The sequence below is a fragment of the Macrosteles quadrilineatus genome, unplaced genomic scaffold (genome assembly GCF_028750875.1).
Source record: "Macrosteles quadrilineatus isolate MER2022 unplaced genomic scaffold, UCM_ALF_1.0 Scaffold_6__1_contigs__length_79288215, whole genome shotgun sequence".
NCBI lineage: Eukaryota > Metazoa > Arthropoda > Insecta > Hemiptera > Cicadellidae > Macrosteles > Macrosteles quadrilineatus.
Genome location: NW_026542599.1, coordinates 68,767,826 through 68,787,001, shown reverse-complemented (window position 1 = coordinate 68,787,001; position 19,176 = coordinate 68,767,826). Strand labels below are relative to the sequence as shown.

General features: G+C 38.6%; 1 protein-coding gene across 1 annotated transcript in view; it reads left to right on the top strand.

Moving 5' to 3' along the window:
• LOC128996257 (procathepsin L-like) overlaps positions 1-18,633 on the top strand; it is a 40,575-nt gene extending 21,942 nt beyond the window's left edge. The window contains exon 7 of the mRNA XM_054421455.1: positions 18,329-18,633. Within this exon, the coding sequence (XP_054277430.1) occupies positions 18,329-18,537 (209 nt within the window). The 3' untranslated portion in view covers positions 18,538-18,633. The remainder of the gene's footprint in view (positions 1-18,328) is intronic.
• The last annotated feature ends 543 nt before the right edge of the window (positions 18,634-19,176 follow it).

Genomic DNA, 19,176 nt, shown 5'->3' with positions numbered 1-19,176 from the left:
ATTACTGGACTTTAAACCAGGTATGAATGCCTGTGAGACGCCAGAACTTCGGGTCATAACAAAATAAAAGCATCTTATTCCAGAAAAGATTTATTACAACAATAAAAATTAAAATCAAATAAAATGACAATTCTCAACCAAAACTAACTAAGCAAATTTTTCTCTTTGTCAAACCTAACCAATTTATTTTCTTCCTATTAAACAGTACCTACTTTAAATGTGCAGTATTATCCTTCATATTTCAAATTACACACAATTTTTATCAAATAAAACAATGAGTTCTTTCAATATCCAGGTATCTAGGGGCCCCAACTTAATAATATCCACTATGTGGTACTCATCCGAAGTGTTCTGAAGAGAGCTCGATCCTTGAGTCTGAGGTAACGTCCATATTGTAGACATCAGCCACTCGAGTTGTCGATACAGGACCAGGACTGCCGGGATCAGCGACACCACGACTCCCCAGCTGGCAGACCACCTTCCAAGGTATCCTCCGCCTCGGGCTGTATTGTCTAGGTCCAAGGACAGCCTAGGCAGCCTCCGATGTTACCAAAGACAGACTAGCAGAGGTGCACATCCGGACGTAATCCATATTCCACAGGATGGAACCCTGTGAAAACTCCCCTTGCTTAGCCTTCCGATTTTATTTAAATATTTAACTCCCCTAACTCCTTGGTATGTTCCCCATACAGAAATAATAAGAAATGGATTGATTAATTTCATTGGTTTAAACTTATTTAAAATTGATCTTCATTGCCAATGGCGTAAACTCAAAATTATTTAACCTCAATACTGCACATAAGATATGACCATACAATTTTTCAAAATAATAACTAGCCTGAAAATGATTGACAGTCACAGTTACTTTGTTCCTTTTACTGAAATAAACTATACTTTCCAACAAAGTTGAATTTTAATGTCCATGACTCTAGGTGACAATGCAATATAGCCACATAGTTACTTCAGCATACTGCACACATTTCAATATAATTTATTTATTACTGTGGTTAATATTTCTTTACCAACTAATTACTCAACATCTTAAACATGTTTACATCTTTAAACACAATATCCTCAATAAAATAAGCAGTTTTTAATTAAAATGGACCTGAAAGAACAAGTTTGCAACCATGTGCTCACATATTTACAACTCAAATTACTATTATTTACACATTTTCATCTGGTCAATCTGGTTCAAACTTTTTAAATTCATTCCTGGAATAACTTTTTGTTTTTAAAATTATCCTACTAAAAATAACACAAAATTCTTACCTCCACTTGAGGGTTAAACACTTGTAGATATACTTCTTTACAGGAACAAGAGCACAAGATAAAAGACTTTGCATTGGCTAGGAACCCATATATATAACCACTGTTCCCAAGGCACTCAGCAAAAAAAAACTAACATCTGCCAACCTACAAATTTAAGTCTAACACATCCACTGTCTTAGCAAGAACTACCTTGGCCCACAATTATCAACAGCAAGTTATCCCTCTCCCTCACACTCACTCTCTGTCTCTCTCTCTCACTTACTATCTCCAAACCCCAATAATAACCTGTCCTGCTAGCACTGAACTAGCTTAATTGAAATTAAAACAAAACTTTACTTTAAATAATATTTTAAGCATTTTCTTAAACAGTAAAAAAAAAACTTGTAACAAACCAATTGTTACAAATCTCTCCTTTCAAAAAATAAAACTTTGTTCTTCAACACATAAACAACTTTTTATTTTTCGTAGAAACTCTTTTTTTATGTAAACAAGGAAATCAAACACTACTCCCCTTATTCATTGATAAGTCACCTAGTAAAGGATACCTTTCCCAAAAGATAACCCCATACCTCAGGCTGATAACAGTTTACCACACCAACTGTCTGTCCTTATCTTTCATTCATTGCCGTTATCAAACCTATGTTTATTTGTTCTAAATTGAGACTTCTTTCTCATTTCATACAAAGTAAGTTAGTTTTAGAAATCATTTGACCTCCAAAATCATGTTTAAACTCCTAGTCCAACCTCTGTTGACACATTGTGTTTACATAATAACCTTTCATCTCACTCCCCTTTCATAATCATAAAATTTTTACACCACAAATCCATATTATTTAAAACAACTATATACAACATCATTACATCTTCAATCATCATCTAAATAATCATCACTTTATAAATAATGAAGGTGTTATATCTTTCCTTTGTTTAATAGAATCCTTAAGACATTTAATTAATTTTTTTTTATATCAGAAGTGTAGACACATTACAAGATAGTCTTCCCCTTCTTGCATCTCAGATAAGTCCCTGGCCATGAACTTATCCTTTACAAGGCAAAGTAGATTATTGAAGACAAGATAGATGTTTAAGTATTATGCTCGAAGTCCCTGTGCACCGAGACATCCAAAACATACTCCTCATAACGGTCCTACCTCCTAATTACCACCTTTATTTCCAGATTAATTGTATTTGTAACTGCAGAATAAAACCTTCCTTATTTACAATTTTATCCTTATAACCTAACTTGACTAACTACTATTTACAACCCGGGTAAAACCTTTTTACGCTTTTTTCAGCTGGTCCACATGAGCTCTCTGGATAAATTTATAATCATCCACCTTCTGAAGTAACACTGTTACAGGAGTCAAGAAATGAATAATTCTAAATTTCTCAGACCACTTGTACGCTAACTTCGCTTGAAACTTGGCAGCTTTATTACTTATGTGATGGAGCTTTACATACACACAATCAAATAAGTTAAAGGGATGCTTTGCTCCCTCCTTCAACAGCCTTCGCTCCTTAGTTTTTGCATGGGCTAACTTCAGATTTTTAAGTGCATTATTGAATTTACTTTTAACGCCTTCCTTATCTGATGAATTTCCCACAAGATCCTTAATACCCCACACGGTAGATAGACCACAATTAGGCTCAAAATTATACATCAATGGGAATGCTGTATGTTTAGTGACATCATTGACTGCAGTGTTCAGTGCAAGCTGAATGTAATGTAGATTGGTGTCCCACTTATCATGACAATCATGGTGCAGAGCTACCATACTTTGTTTCACTGTCTTGATGTATCTCTCACTCTTATTCGATTTAGCATTATATGCTACAATTCTATGCAATTTGATCCCATATTTAAAACAGAAGTCCTTAAACCCAATACCTCTAAAATAACTTGCTGTTCGGTATTCATATTTTTAGAGTATTTAGTAATTAATCATTATGTTAATTAAGTCACTGGTTAATTAATCATGCTAATGTATATATAAATCACCACATTTATTGTAATATTATTTAGTCTCAGTAACAATTTATTGTATATAGACTCCCGCTTTCAATATTCAAATGAGATTGCTAAGCCTGCTCGAATTTCCCGCCACAGTAAGGCCTATTTTCCTGTACTACATACCCATGAATCACCTGACGCCGTGTTTGCTTCAATCGCATTTCCTATTGGCCATCGAATTCCTAGACCCCTCTAAACCACAATTGCATTTTTCAAAGTGTGAAGCCGGCGATCGGCGTCTGTCTGTCCACGGTCGGCGTCCATAACTCACGGTGTATTCCGTTTCTCGTATCTCGGGACATTAATTGCCCATTTTACCTCCCTTAAACGTATTTTTAGGCTATAGATTAATTATATCTGGCCTCCCTCTCCTCTATAGTACATTTAACTATATATACATTTTAATTTCCCCCTTTTGTTTGTGATTAAATTACTTAAATTGTGATCTAGTGCTTTCAGACTCTTCAAACCTCAAGACAGTGTGTGCGCGTCCGTGTATTACTTCTAGACTTTCCGTACGTTTTCACCGCGACTTCCGCGTATTAGTGAGCTCTTTGTGATTATGAACTTGGGTGCGTTGCGTTCTCCAAAATTCTACAAAACAGAAGCACTCGGTCTAAGGACTCCGCCATCCGCCATCGCTCCACCATAGACGACGCCGCTGCCATACTCTCCACCTTTGGATAATTGGACTCAAGGTACAACCTTAAAGTTTTGTGTGTGTTTTAATTAGACTCTAAAACTAATCTCATTTGCCCCTCACAAGACATTTTATTCCATCTCGGGACCTCAGTGCCCTTCAAATTGCAGATTCGCCATTTTCTCTAATTTAATTATTTTTCTCTTGAACTATTAATTAGTTCTGGTCCTTCGAGTTATTAATTATTTTCATTTTCACCCATTACGCCCCCAACATTTGGTCCTTCGAGCCGGATTCATTGTCTAAAGTCCTGTGGTAATTAATTTCAGCCAATTTTCATCATCAACCATATTTTTAGCGATCTGCAATTTTCAATTTTCGCCATATTGGTAAAATATCGGCTCGCGTTCGTTCCGTTCGTGGGCGTGGTTTAGCAATCTCTCTCCACTCGCGCGTCTGCGCAGGTCACAATCATGTACAATTTGCTGTTCTCTCTAGTAGTAGACAATTTTTCCCTACTTGGCTTTTTTATCCCGAAAACGGGATTTAGTTTTAGTTGCGGGATTTAGTCGCGTGCAGACGGCCGATACTAGTAGCAGACGCATATCTCAACTGTCACTCATCACTGTACAGCGTTTGTTGTTGTTTACATTTTCTCATTTAAGGTGTATTGTGTAATAAGGTTGATTGATATTATTAATAACCAACTATTAGGTTATTATTAGGTATTTTGGTTCTTATTACTAGTGTTGTACATATAAACAAAACTGTTAGCTAGCGTATTTGTATTGTGATTCATATTTCATTGATGGTTATAATTTTATGTTCCTTTCTCATTTATTAGGGTAATAACTTACTCTTTATGTTGCAATTCTTGTTTACTAAGGATTATTCTACACTGTTTCATTAATGAGGCCTATATTTTGTAACATCACCAATTGTTTGTAATTGTAGCTGGTTTAATTTCTTTGTCTTGGAGAACTCAATTCTTTTAAAATAAATAAGGCCTACTCTCATTAAACTTATTTAGATCCATTTATTATTTTTGTAAATAACGGTGAACTTTCATGTGACTCATTCATTTGTTCTATCATATCTCTTGTTTTATTGTGCATTATTATTACCGTACTTGAATACTTTCAACTAAGCTCAATTGTTGATTTATAGTTTGAAAATCGAATTAAACCTGCCACACTCATTTAAAAATATTTTATTGCTATTTAACGTGTTGATAACTTAGTGTTTTTCACTATTTGCCTCAATTAAGCTACAAAGTAGGTGGATATATGTTTTAGATATTTATAATATTTTATCTCTATATTATTCAGCGGACAATTAATTACTACATTGTTAAGCTAATACCATTCATAGGCCTAGCTACAAGCCTTTTGTGTACCCATAACTTCCATTTTCGTGTGAATACTTTCAAGTGAACACTTCACAATGCCTCCTAAAGCATCTGATTTTAAGTCCGCAATCTACACCCGTTCTACGGCGCTGATTAAATCACGTTTTGAAAAACTTAAGGCTACAGTAGATGAATTATCAACTCAAATCGACCCTCTAACACCATTACAACTTAAGAAATTATCCGCTTACGCGTTGGAAATAAAAAAGAAACGCAGTGAATTTGAAAATAACCTTCAACGTGCCTTCGTTCTGGAAGATGAAGGGATCGATGATAAGACTCTTTCCAATGATCAAGATGCTATTGAAGACATGTTCTCTCACATTCAAGCTACGATTGAAACCCTGGTTCCCTCAGAACCACCAAAAACCCCTTCCGCGTTCAGTGAATCGTTTTCTGTTTCAGAAACTCATCCAAGCTCACAAGTACGATTACCTAAACTGGACTTACAAAAATTCTCTGGCGATCCATTAACGTGGACAAGTTTTATCAATCTTTTTGACACTGCAATCCACCGTAATGCTTCATTATCCTCTGTTATGAAATTCCAGTACTTACTCTCTGTCTTAAATGGAGAGCCTCTCAATTTAATAAGGAGTTTAAATCTCACCGCTCCTAATTATCTAGTCGCCTATGAATTGTTACGTGACAGATATCACAACAATCGAAGATTGCAATCATTGCATCTTAACCAATTGTTGGACCTGCCAAACATTACGGCAACTTCACTCAAAGGTTTGCGCCAATTTGTAAACCTGTTTACGGAACACACACAAGCTCTTAAGGCATTAAATTGTGACGTTAGTGACAACAACCCCCTATTGTCCGCACTCCTTTTGCGTAAAATGGACCAGGAACTACGTAAAAAACTTGAATCGTTCCGTTCCAGTCAAACCGAAGATCCAGTTACTCATTCATTACCAGAAATTGGTGAAATAATAAAATTTCTTAACCAAGAATGTTCGCAGACAGAAGATGCTAACATACATAACATGTCATCGGCCCACAGAAGCGTTCAACCTTCACCTCACAAAACCATACCAAAAAAGGTGCATTTCCGGTCTGACGTAGGCCTAGCCATGGTAGCTACTTCGAGATCTAATGCTCCCCCCTCTCATAGCTCTCAGACTAAAAATAGTCCTGTCTATAACAAATGTTTTGTTTGTAACAAAAATGATCACAAAGTTTACACTTGTGACGTATTTCAAAATAAATCTCCTCGAGAGCGACACGCCATTGTTAAAAAACATAATCGTTGTTTTTCTTGCTTGGGTGAACATAGCTCCAAAGAATGCCGCTCTCAGTTCACTTGTCGCACATGTAAACAGCGACACCACTCTCTCTTACACCTTGGTGATAATAATCAAACATCTCAGATGTCTTTTCGACCTCAAGGTCAAAGAACTTCCCCGACCACTTCAGGTCCATCTCACACTCAGACTGGTGATGTTAATTCACAAGCCTCTATCTCCGCCACTGTCGCGGATGTAAGCAATTATTCTGCCCAAAATAACTCATGTACGACTTCGGGTAATTATACTGTATTACTCGGCACCGCCTTGGTCAAGTTGACTTCCCCTCAGGGTATCTCTCATGTGTTTCGTGCTCTACTAGATACTGGCAGTATGTGTGATCTGCTCTCAGAACGCGCTGCGAATCTCCTGAATATAAAACGCCAGTCTTCTCAACTCAAAATATCTGGTCTTTCTCAAATGGCTTCCTGTACTAAAGGGTCAACTTACTTGAATCTTGAAACTCTCTCAGGTCGAGTAATAGCCACTGACCATCGATTCCATATTCTTGATAAGATTTCCGTCGACTTACCTCGCTCCCCTATATCACCGGAAGTGCTAACAAAAATCAAGCCCTATGTTCTAGCTGATCCTACTTTTCACTTGCCTGGTGGCATTGACGTGCTTATAGGTAGTTCTCTGCTACCCCTCCTCTGGACTCATGAAAGTTACTCCCTCGGCACGCACATGCCTCATGTGATAGGTACTCATCTTGGCTTTATTCTGATGGGTAAAGCTCCCTGTGCAACTAACTCTGAACCCGTGTCAGGTTTTGCGATCTCTCTTCTCTCTGTTAGTGATAATTCACTACACTCTTCCCTGCAACGTTTTTGGCAACAGGAGGAACCCCCTCACTTCCAGGTTAAGTCACAGGAAGAGCTTCTTTGTGATGAATACTATAAAAAATCACACTCTCGTGATCAATCAGGTCGTTATGTTGTGCGACTTCCGTTCAAGACGGACCCCTCCATTCTAGGCCAATCTAGGCCCATTGCTGAAAAGCGCTTGTTGTCTATTGAGCAGAAATTTAAAGCTCAACCCCATTTTTCACACTTGTATAAGACGTTCATGTCTGAATATCAAACTCTCGGCCATATGACAAAACTAGATTTTGTTGAAGACATACACCCACACTACTTCCTACCTCATCATGGGGTACTGAAGGACTCTAGCACGACCAATTTAAGGACAGTGTTTGACGCCAGTAGCAAAACCAGTTCCGGTCACTCCTTAAACGATATTCTTTTGACAGGACGTAAATTACAAACTGACATTTGTGACGTAATTTTGAACTTCCGCTCTCATAAAATTGTGTTTTCATGTGACATTCGGCAAATGTACCGCCAAATACAAGTGCACCCTGACGATCAAAAGTTTCAACTGATTCTGTGGCGTGACGACCCTTCAAAGGAAATCTCTACGTTTCAACTTACTACCGTCACCTACGGCATGAACAGCTCCCCCTACCTTGCTATTAAAACTTTAATGCAGTTAGCGGAAGACGAAGGTGATGCCTTCCCTCAGGCTTCTCACTCTCTACGTCATCACACCTACGTGGACGACATTATCACGGGTGCTGACTCCGTTGAGGCTGCTCTTGAACTACAGGACCAACTTATCCAACTTCTACATCGTGGTGGCTTTGAACTTCGCAAGTGGGCCTCCAACTCCTCTGCTCTTCTAGACAAATTTCCTTCGGAACATCTAGAGACTCCAAGTTTCCTGCAAGACGCTCAGCTTCCCCAGTACTCCATCCTAGGCCTCCATTGGTCTCCTGAAGAAGACTGTTTCTGTTACGCTTTCAACCCCCCGTCTGAAAAGCTGACTAAGCGCTCCGTGCTCAGCTTTATTGCCAAACTATATGACCCCTGTGGATTTTTGTCCCCATTAATCATGGTAGCAAAATGCTTCATGCAATTACTATGGACTCAAGGTCTTGATTGGGACGACCCTCTCCCTTCTGATCTCGCACATAAGTGGCATGTGTTCACTAGTAACACTAAAGACCACCTCGGTCAAATTAAGATCCCCCGAGCATTTCCGCTCGCTCACTCCTCTGATATCGAGCTTCACGGTTTCTGTGATGCATCGGAATGCGGTTATGCCGCGGTAGTGTATTTCCGGTGTGAATCTAGTGACAAAACAGTCATTGTGAAACAAATATTGTCTAAGACTCGTGTTGCCCCGTTAAAAAAGGTAACTTTACCCCGCTTGGAATTGTGTGCAGCTCACCTCTTATCAAAACTAGTGCATTATTGTGAAAAACAATTTAACTCTCTTACTACGAATACCACTGTATTGTGGAGTGACTCATCTGTAGTTCTTACTTGGCTACAAACCCCTCCATACAGACTAAAGACCTTTGTGGCTAATCGTGTAGCCCAAGTGCAAGAAATCATTCCCAGTTGTCAGTGGCGGCACATAAAAGGGACGGAAAACCCCGCTGATTGTGCCTCACGAGGAATTCTAGCCTCATCTCTCATTGACCATCCCTTATGGTGGACTGGCCCACCATGGTTACAGCTCCCTGCGGCCAACTGGCCCCCCTCATGTTTTTCGCCGTCTGAACTCACTCCCACGGACGAAATTAAAGAAACTCCTCTTAGTGTACTTAGTGCAACAGTCGCCCCTTCGGAATGGGACTTATTGTCTAAATATTCATCTTGGTTGAAACTAACCCGTGTGCTAGCTTATGTACTACGATTCATAAACTATTCCAGGTCTAAAAACAAACTCTCTGGACACTTAAAACTCAGTGAATTAAATCTAGCGGAAGTGACAATTTTTAAACTAGTGCAAAAACTCCATTTCAGTGCGGATATTAAATTATTGAACAAAAGCTCAATATGTTCTGCACAATTACAGAAACTCACCCCCTTCCTCGACCCTAATGGTCTCATACGCGTCGGTGGCCGATTGTCACATTGTTCGCTTGCTCATGACATACGTCACCCTATTGTTCTACCCAAGTCTCATACTGTAGTGAATTTGCTTATAGACTTTTACCACCAGGTACACTTGCACTCAGGTCCGCAACTAACTCAATCACTACTCGCCCGAAAAGTGTGGATTCTATCGGCCAGGAGCGTTATCCGCTCGCGCATATTTAAGTGTCTTGTGTGCTTTAAAAATAAACCACGAAACAAAATCCCTCTAATGGGTGATTTACCTGCTCATCGGGTCAATCCTACTCGTCCATTCTCATCTACAGGCGTAGATTACGCCGGACCATTTAGTGTTCGCGTTTGCAGTCTCAAAGCTCTTAGACAGATTAAGGTCTATTTGTGTATTTTTATCTGCATGGCTACCAAAGCTATTCATATAGAGGTAGTCACCGATCTTACCACCTCAGGCTTCATTGCCGCTCTCACACGTTTTGTGTCGAGACGCGGACTCTGTTCCGATCTGTATTCTGACTGCGGAACCAACTTTGTTGGTGCAAACTCGGAATTACGCAAGGTAATCCGTGAAACCATCCTTACACCTGATTCGCAAGACAAAATTGTTCATTTCACCACCCCCAAAGGAATTAACTTCCATTTCAACCCCCCCTCTGCACCTCATCAAGGTGGCTTATGGGAAAGTGCCGTCAAAAGTGCAAAATACCATCTGAAACGGGTAATTGGTGAAACCATTTTAACTTTAACCCAATTTCAAACTTTGTCCATTCAAGTAGAGGCAATGCTAAACTCGCGCCCTCTTACAGCTCTTAGTTCAGACCCTTCCGAAATTTCTGTGCTGACCCCTGGACATTTCCTCATCGGAGCTCCATTAGTTGCCCTGCCGGAACCTCACCTGTCTGAAGTGCCCTTCAATCGTCTTCGTCAGTGGCAGCTTGTCCAGGCTTTTCACCAGCGTATCTGGAGGCGTTGGCAGCTTGAATATCTCCACTCCCTCCAGCAGCGATCCAAGTGGACCACCCCTCATGAGAATTTGAAGACCGGAGACTTGGTGCTCATTCACTCCAATTCACCTCCACTCACCTGGCCTCTTGGACGCATCGTCTCCACTCACCCTGGCGCTGATGGAACAGTTCGAGTCGTCACAGTGAAGACAGCTTCTGGGACTTTCACACGGCCTGTTCACAAGGTCTTCCCTCTGCCATGCAATGAAGACTAAGTCCAAGAAACCCACTCTATGTACATGTAGATTTAAGTGTGGTTTACGTTTGCTCTTGTGTTTTTTAATTAATTGTCTGTTGAAGCTGTAATGCTTCAAGGGGGCCGGAATGTTCGGTATTCATATTTTTAGAGTATTTAGTAATTAATCATTATGTTAATTAAGTCACTGGTTAATTAATCATGCTAATGTATATATAAATCACCACATTTATTGTAATATTATTTAGTCTCAGTAACAATTTATTGTATATAGACTCCCGCTTTCAATATTCAAATGAGATTGCTAAGCCTGCTCGAATTTCCCGCCACAGTAAGGCCTATTTTCCTGTACTACATACCCATGAATCACCTGACGCCGTGTTTGCTTCAATCGCATTTCCTATTGGCCATCGAATTCCTAGACCCCTCTAAACCACAATTGCATTTTTCAAAGTGTGAAGCCGGCGATCGGCGTCTGTCTGTCCACGGTCGGCGTCCATAACTCACGGTGTATTCCGTTTCTCGTATCTCGGGACATTAATTGCCCATTTTACCTCCCTTAAACGTATTTTTAGGCTATAGATTAATTATATCTGGCCTCCCTCTCCTCTATAGTACATTTAACTATATATACATTTTAATTTCCCCCTTTTGTTTGTGATTAAATTACTTAAATTGTGATCTAGTGCTTTCAGACTCTTCAAACCTCAAGACAGTGTGTGCGCGTCCGTGTATTACTTCTAGACTTTCCGTACGTTTTCACCGCGACTTCCGCGTATTAGTGAGCTCTTTGTGATTATGAACTTGGGTGCGTTGCGTTCTCCAAAATTCTACAAAACAGAAGCACTCGGTCTAAGGACTCCGCCATCCGCCATCGCTCCACCATAGACGACGCCGCTGCCATACTCTCCACCTTTGGATAATTGGACTCAAGGTACAACCTTAAAGTTTTGTGTGTGTTTTAATTAGACTCTAAAACTAATCTCATTTGCCCCTCACAAGACATTTTATTCCATCTCGGGACCTCAGTGCCCTTCAAATTGCAGATTCGCCATTTTCTCTAATTTAATTATTTTTCTCTTGAACTATTAATTAGTTCTGGTCCTTCGAGTTATTAATTATTTTCATTTTCACCCATTACGCCCCCAACACTTGCATTATCAGTTATCAGCATCTCCGCTGTACCTACATGTTTAAACACCTGAGTCTCGAGCGCTTTGACAATACTTGAAGTTTTTGCATCCCTCAGGGGAACCAACCACACATATTTTGAAAAATCATCTACTGCTACCAATAACATGCTATTTCCATTCCGGCTCCTAGGGAAACTGCCTGCTAGATCCACATATAACTTACCCATAGGTTTATCGCACTGATAATCAACTATTTCCCCTTGATAAATCCTTTGGGCTTGTTTTGATCGAGCGCAAACCTCACACTGGCGGACATACTTTCTTACGTCCTCATTAAGTTTCTCCCAGTAGTATGTGCTTCTTATTTTATTTGTAGTTTTAGACATGCCAAGATGACACCCACTGCTCACACTATCATGATAATAATGTAAAATCATTTTCTGCAAATTTGTAGGTACAACAATCCGTCCCTTTTGTTTATTTGGCGGTTTAAACATCAGAACTAATTGCTGAATTACAAAATGAGATATGTTCTCTCCCCTTTTTATCCTAGTCACAATATCTGTGATCTGCTTATCATTCTTTTGATGTTCCTGTAGATCAGTGAAAGCCAACGGGTAATCGGTCAACACATTGACGTCCTCCTTCTCGAGCACCTTATTTAAGTTATTTACAAACTGAGTCATTTCCATCACTTTCTCTTCTGACACCTCCTCCTCCACTTCAATGCTAGGGTAACCTTCATACATCCTAGATAAACAGTCTGCAATCTTGTTTTCTTTCCCCTTTATATGCTTTACTTTAAAAGGGAGTCCTAATATTAATTCAGTCCATCGCCCTAATTTCCCCAACTTATTATGTTGTGATAGCACCCAGGATAAACTTTGATTATCAGTTTCTAGGTAAAAAGGCATGACTTCCAAATAACTTCTAAATTTCTGTATAGACAAAACAACACCTAGAGCCTCCTTTTCATAGACTGACAGATTTAACTCTTGCTTAGTGAACTTCTTGGAGTAATAGTGGACAGGGAACCTCACTCCGTCAACCTCCTGTAATAGGACACTTGCACATCCAACCTGACTTGCATCTGTTTGTAAGATAAAGGGTAGTTCATAATTTGGGAGCCTTAAAACTGGAGGATTACTAATACACTCCTTTAGTTTTTGGAAATTGGTTTCACACTCATCCGTCCATTTAAATTTGGCGTTTTTCTTGCGTAGTTCATTTAATGAAGCACATAACAGGGCAAAATTCTCATTAAATCTTGAATAAAAGTTTATCATTCCTATGAACCTACCTAAGCTCTTAGAGTTAGTTGGACTTTTCTACTCTTTAATTGCCTTGGTTCTGTCACTATCAATCTTCAATGAGTTGTGCGATACTCGATGACCTAAGAAACTTATTTCTCTAGCTGCAAATAATACCTTCGAGGGGTTGACTGTAAGATGGGCGTTTGACAACCGCTTGATAACTTCAGTGAGATGTTGCATATGCTCTTCTGGATTTTTGAAAAAAATGACCACATCATCAACAAAGGAAATTACACTGATGAACTTCATGTCGGAGAATACTCTGTCTAAATAGCTCGATAACAATCCGGATCCTAAATGTAATCCATACGGGCACCTAGTGTATTGGTACAGGGAATATGGCGTGCTGAAAGCTGTCAAATGTCTACTCTTAGGGTCCAAAGGTACCTGGTAATAAAAATTGTTCAGGTCGAGTACTGTATAAATTGAAGCCCCACTCAAGTAATTAAAGGATCCTTGCAACTCTCCGATCGGATGTACAATAGGTTCAATCTTTGAGTTTAATTCTTTGTAGTTCGTAACCAATCGATGACCTTTGCCCTCCCCTTTACTCACTAAAAAACTAGGAGAAGAATAACTAGAAAGACTTGGCTCTATAATGCCTTGTTTTAACAGTGAATCGGTTATTTCCCGCATTATCTTCATATTTGGAGGTGACACAGGATACGGTCTTATTTTAACAGGTGTGGTATCCTTTAACTTAATTTCACATTGGAAATCAATTGCTTTCCCTATCTCATTTGTGAAGACCCCTGGATTTTCTTTAATTAATTTTACTATACGCTCCTTTAACTCTTCACAACCTATCTTAAGTTCTTGTACCCCATCCTTAGTTGGTATTACAACCGGATCCACGCTTACATTTAACTGAAATATATGTTCTGGATCAAAGGTAAAATAACCCTTGTTTTCCATTAAATTCAGTACTAAACCAGCTTTCTCCATAAAACCCATTCCTAATATCACATCCATATTTAATCTCTCAGCAATCACAAACCTTAGCACCCATGCCTTATCTTGGATTTTTATCTTGAGATTACAGACCCCCAATATTTCAACTGACTCATTTGTAGCAGTTAAACAACTGATCTTATCTTTAGAATAACTCTTTATCAGTTTCTGACCTAATAATTTGTCATATAACTTCCTACTTAACATATTTACAGAGCATCCTGTATCCAATAATGCACATTGTTTTACACCTTTACCGAAATCTATATCCAACATAGGCAAGTTATATACACCACTCTTTGTCTTAAACCAATGTTTGTTCCTTTCCTTTCTAGCTTTCTTTTTTAATTTGTTTTTTTCTACCTTAACATGCTCCTTTACACCTATGTTGTTCAAATAACCTGGGGAGTTACGTAATCTAGTTTTAACCTTCTTCATATTTACATTTACTGTTTTAGGGAAGGCACTCTTCCTACAACCTAGTTTCCCTGTACCTGACTTTCAGAGGTGTCAACAGACTCTTTATTTATGTTTTCCCCTTGACCCCCTCTATTAAAACTTTGTCTTTGATTTCCAGATTGGATTTCACTCTGTCGTTTCCAACAATTCCTAATAAAGTGACCCGGTCTAGAACAATAATGGCAAACTCTATTGTTTAGTTGACTACTCTGTTCCCTGCGCTCTGTGATATTATTAACGCCATTTCTTATTTGATAACCTCCCCTTGGTTGTATTCTACCCCTCCTCAACTCTTCTCTCTCTTGGTCATGATAATCAATATTTTGTACAAACATACACATCCTCTCTAGATCTTGAAAGGTTTTTGGAATTCCCTGAAAAACTAGCTTACTCCTATCATTTTGATTAATACCCATTATAATAATGTCAATAAGCTCAGCTTCAGAATAGTCACACAATAAAAGCTCTACATTGTTTTTTATTTCACCTACATACATTGAGAGTGGTTCATTTATCTGTTGTGGTCTGTGGACCATGTCCCTCTTTAGCTTCTCATACATTCCACGTGGTATAAAATACCTTAGTAAGGCATCTTGAGCAAGCCTGAGACTTAATCCAGATTCAATTAAATGATTAATTCTCCCAAGCAAAGGTTCACTTACATAACTAGCTACCACTTCAAGTATCTGTACATCACTCAATTTACCGTGTCGTTTGATTTTATTAACAACATTTATTAAAATTAGGAGTTTCTTGTGATCAAGACCATTAGTGTTAGGTGGAATTTCCTTTAAAATTCTTTCTAAAGGATTAGCTAGTTTTGTAAACAACTCTTGACCATGACTGACAGTAGTTGGAGTTAGGCAACTGTTATCAGTGTTTACATTACCCACAATGTTATCTACCCTTTGACTCTCCCTTGACTCTAAAGCTACAGAAACACCTTTATCCCTGGGATTCCCTGACCTAACATCTGGGTCGAAAACATCACCCCCCATTTCACTAACATCTACCTCTACCTTTTCTTCCTCCTCCTCATGACTCTGACTTAATTTTCTTAAACCTTCCTGCACTACCTCTACATCAACTTCACTTATTCTCTTACCTAGCAAAGATTCCCACTCACCCGTTTCTGTCACCCACTGATCCACTATTTTTCTCAACTCTAAACCTAATCTCGACTCCCCATTCTCTAGCAAGTTTTGTAGCCTACGCCTAAGGTGACTTACTCTCTCTTTCAATCTGTGCAACTGCACAGCTTCCTTTACCCCCTCTACACCCTCTAACACACTCTTAAGCTCACCTATCTTCTCCTTACAATTGTCAAACTCAATAGAAACCCTTAGCACTGTAAGATTTTGCCAGTCAGTAGGCACCCCAGTCTTTAACGCTTTCCTTAATTTCTTTCTCAAAACAGGAACTGTACTATTTACTGTTACGGGGAACCCTCGCCACTGCAATTCATATATCAGCTCATCCTTGAGCAGTAGATCTACATTGAACGACATGACTGATTGACTTACAACTGCACTCATTAAAATTTATTTTGCTCTAACCCAAGCCTCATAGCTAACTCACACACATTCATCCTGACCAGCAGAGTGGCGCAACTTGTAACGACTCCTGCGATCCAACTAATATTAATTGAACCACAAGAATAATTACTGGACTTTAAACCAGGTATGAATGCCTGTGAGACGCCAGAACTTCGGGTCATAACAAAATAAAAGCATCTTATTCCAGAAAAGATTTATTACAACAATAAAAATTAAAATCAAATAAAATGACAATTCTCAACCAAAACTAACTAAGCAAATTTTTCTCTTTGTCAAACCTAACCAATTTATTTTCTTCCTATTAAACAGTACCTACTTTAAATGTGCAGTATTATCCTTCATATTTCAAATTACACACAATTTTTATCAAATAAAACAATGAGTTCTTTCAATATCCAGGTATCTAGGGGCCCCAACTTAATAATATCCACTATGTGGTACTCATCCGAAGTGTTCTGAAGAGAGCTCGATCCTTGAGTCTGAGGTAACGTCCATATTGTAGACATCAGCCACTCGAGTTGTCGATACAGGACCAGGACTGCTGGGATCAGCGACACCACGACTCCCCAGCTGGCAGACCACCTTCCAAGGTATCCTCCGCCTCGGGCTGTATTGTCTAGGTCCAAGGACAGCCTAGGCAGCCTCCGATGTTACCAAAGACAGACTAGCAGAGGTGCACATCCGGACGTAATCCATATTCCACAGGATGGAACCCTGTGAAAACTCCCCTTGCTTAGCCTTCCGATTTTATTTAAATATTTAACTCCCCTAACTCCTTGGTATGTTCCCCATACAGAAATAATAAGAAATGGATTGATTAATTTCATTGGTTTAAACTTATTTAAAATTGATCTTCATTGCCAATGGCGTAAACTCAAAATTATTTAACCTCAATACTGCACATAAGATATGACCATACAATTTTTCAAAATAATAACTAGCCTGAAAATGATTGACAGTCACAGTTACTTTGTTCCTTTTACTGAAATAAACTATACTTTCCAACAAAGTTGAATTTTAATGTCCATGACTCTAGGTGACAATGCAATATAGCCACATAGTTACTTCAGCATACTGCACACATTTCAATATAATTTATTTATTACTGTGGTTAATATTTCTTTACCAACTAATTACTCAACATCTTAAACATGTTTACATCTTTAAACACAATATCCTCAATAAAATAAGCAGTTTTTAATTAAAATGGACCTGAAAGAACAAGTTTGCAACCATGTGCTCACATATTTACAACTCAAATTACTATTATTTACACATTTTCATCTGGTCAATCTGGTTCAAACTTTTTAAATTCATTCCTGGAATAACTTTTTGTTTTTAAAATTATCCTACTAAAAATAACACAAAATTCTTACCTCCACTTGAGGGTTAAACACTTGTAGATATACTTCTTTACAGGAACAAGAGCACAAGATAAAAGACTTTGCATTGGCTAGGAACCCATATATATAACCACTGTTCCCAAGGCACTCAGCAAAAAAAAACTAACATCTGCCAACCTACAAATTTAAGTCTAACACATCCACTGTCTTAGCAAGAACTACCTTGGCCCACAGTTATCAATAGCAAGTTATCCCTCTCCCTCACACTCACTCTCTGTCTCTCTCTCTCACTTACTATCTCCAAACGCCAATAATAACCTGTCCTGCTAGCACTGAACTAGCTTAATTGAAATTAAAACAAAACTTTACTTTAAATAATATTTTAAGCATTTTCTTAAACAGTAAAAAAAAAAAACTTGTAACAAACCAATTGTTACAATGCCACTCTTATAGGAACTTCGTTTCTTACTCTGTACTTTTCTAAAATATAGCTGTGACAATAATTGTGCTAATACTATAAACATTGGCCACAATAAACGTAAAGTGAGGCACCATTTCCAATAACGAACCCAAGGAAAAAACTTAAAGTTATCCATTACTTGTGTTTTGCATACCAGCCAATCGTTCGAGGAAAGATGCAGACAGTGATCAACATCCTCTAAAGACTGGCCAATGGTTTAAATCCAATGGTCAGTCCCAGGTGGAGAAAGGGTCAGAAGACAGCTAAGTTTTATCATGCAGACTGCAGCAGTGGCTCGAGAATTTGCATCTTGAAGACAACAATATCAGCTGGCTCCTTCCTAACTTCTAGCTTTATTTCACGATTAAATGTGTAATCTTGTGGTTCCAGGAGTGTACATGGAGCCTGCTTGCTCCAGCCAGGACCTAGACCACTACGTGTTAGTTATCGGGTACGGAACTACCAGGAATGGAGAAGACTTCTGGTTGGTGAAGAACTCCTGGGGAACCTCCTGGGGAATGAGGGGATATATCATGATGGCCAGGAACCACGACAATATGTGTGGTATTGCCACCCAGGCCAGCTACCCCACAGTCTAGACCATCACTTTACCATGGCCAATGGCCAGCTCAAAGTCTTTGCTTTGTTATATTATATGTAAATATAACTATATAATTGGTTTAAATACCTGCATTTATGTGATAAATGTGTTTTTTTTTGTTTTTTGGTATCTAGAGGCAAAAAAAACCATCGGTTCAAATGTGGATATATATACGAGTATATTGAAAGAAATATACAGTGGAACCTCGATAACAAGATCCTCAATAATAAGTCACCCTTGATAACAAGTGCAATTTTCTAATCCCCTTGAATTTATTTTACCTCTAATCACATGTGATTCAAACCTTGATGACAAGTTAACCTTGATAGCCAGTCTTATTTTATAACCCCCTTGAGAGAATTATTAATGGGGTTCTACTATAAGACCATGGTGTTATAATACAGAGGGTTTATAAAAGGATGCCTTGATTTTATTGTTGCTCGAGGACTATTCTAGATAATTGAACGGTTTGAACATAAATTTGAAGGGAAAATAACTCTTTTTTCTCATACTTTGATAAGATTTGGAATATTACAAAAAACCTTATTCTCATAAATCTTCCATGGGCATAAAAACTGGCAAGGTCTGCACGCTTCTTTACCATCATATAAATTTAAATTCAGTTTAATTTAGCATT